The sequence below is a fragment of the Pteropus alecto genome, unplaced genomic scaffold (genome assembly GCF_000325575.1).
Source record: "Pteropus alecto unplaced genomic scaffold, ASM32557v1 scaffold14, whole genome shotgun sequence".
Lineage (NCBI taxonomy): Eukaryota > Metazoa > Chordata > Mammalia > Chiroptera > Pteropodidae > Pteropus > Pteropus alecto.
The window spans coordinates 9,769,302-9,770,309 of NW_006436810.1; the positions used below are offsets into that span (position 1 = coordinate 9,769,302).

General features: G+C 46.2%; 1 protein-coding gene across 1 annotated transcript in view; it reads right to left on the reverse strand.

Annotated features, from left to right (window-relative positions):
* Positions 1-1,002, reverse strand: part of BCL2 (BCL2, apoptosis regulator) — a 167,377-nt gene extending 166,375 nt beyond the window's left edge. The window contains exons 1-2 of the mRNA XM_006913717.3: positions 649-1,002; positions 1-442 (exon numbers count right to left, since the gene is read on the reverse strand). The exon at positions 1-442 is cut by the window's left edge and continues 383 nt beyond it. Coding sequence (XP_006913779.1) covers positions 1-160 — 160 coding nt within the window. The 5' untranslated portion in view covers positions 161-442; positions 649-1,002. The remainder of the gene's footprint in view (positions 443-648) is intronic.
* Between the last annotated feature and the right edge of the window lie 6 nt (positions 1,003-1,008).

A 1,008-nucleotide genomic window follows, 5' to 3' on the forward strand; every position in this document is an offset into this window, starting at 1 on the left:
CGGGCTGGGAGGACAAAATGCCCGGCGCGGGGGTGGCCCCCGGGGGCGCGGCGCCCGCGTCTCCCGCATCCCATTCGTAGCCCCTCTGCGACAGCCTATAGTGGATGTACTTCATCACTATCTCTCGGTTATCATACCCTGTTCTCCCAGCGTGCGCCATCCTTCCCCCGAGGAAAAGCAGCCCGGTACCAACAGCAACTCTCGCCCTGGCTCCCGCCTCCACGGCCCCGAAGGAAAGAATAGTTATAATCCAGCTATTTTATTGGATGTGCTCTGCATTCTTGGATGAGGGGGTGTCTTCAGTCACGCGGAACACTTGATTCTGGTGTTCCCTCTTGGCATGAGATGCAGAAAATTTTTATTTAAATTCCTTCTGGATCTTTATTTCACGAGGCACATTACTATTAATTATTGTCAATATCAGCCTACTTCCTCCGTGATCCTGAAAAGTTAAAAGAAAAAAGAAAACACTGATTAGTCAAAATCAGGTGCATTTTTCTTTACATACTGGGTGAAAGCAGGACATACGTACAAGTCACGCGGCTAAACTGCCTGGAAATTAAACTTACTCGAATGCACCTAACGTTAAAATCTCAAATGTTTCTATTGAAAGTTACATTCAACCAATTTCCTCTCCAAAGAACTTACTTGTAATTTTTAAGGACAGCATGATCCTCTGTCAAGTTTCCTTTTTTGTGAAAACAAAACAAATGCATAAGGCAAAGCTTCCATCGATCTTCAGAACTCTCCGGTTATAGCTGTTTTGAAACTTCCAAATGAATCAGGAGTTCGGGGTGCGGGGGTGGGGGGGGCGGTAAAAATTAGGAGAATTTCCAGGTTGATTCCGACTTCTTCACGGTAATGTCAATCCGCAGGAATCCCAGCCGGAGATCTCAAGAGCACTAGAGAAAAAAGAAAAAAAAAAAGGCAGCGGCGGCGGCAGATGAATTACGATTTTTCAGTCCAGTATTTGCCAAAGTCCTCTGATTTCCCCCCTCTCGGCAATTT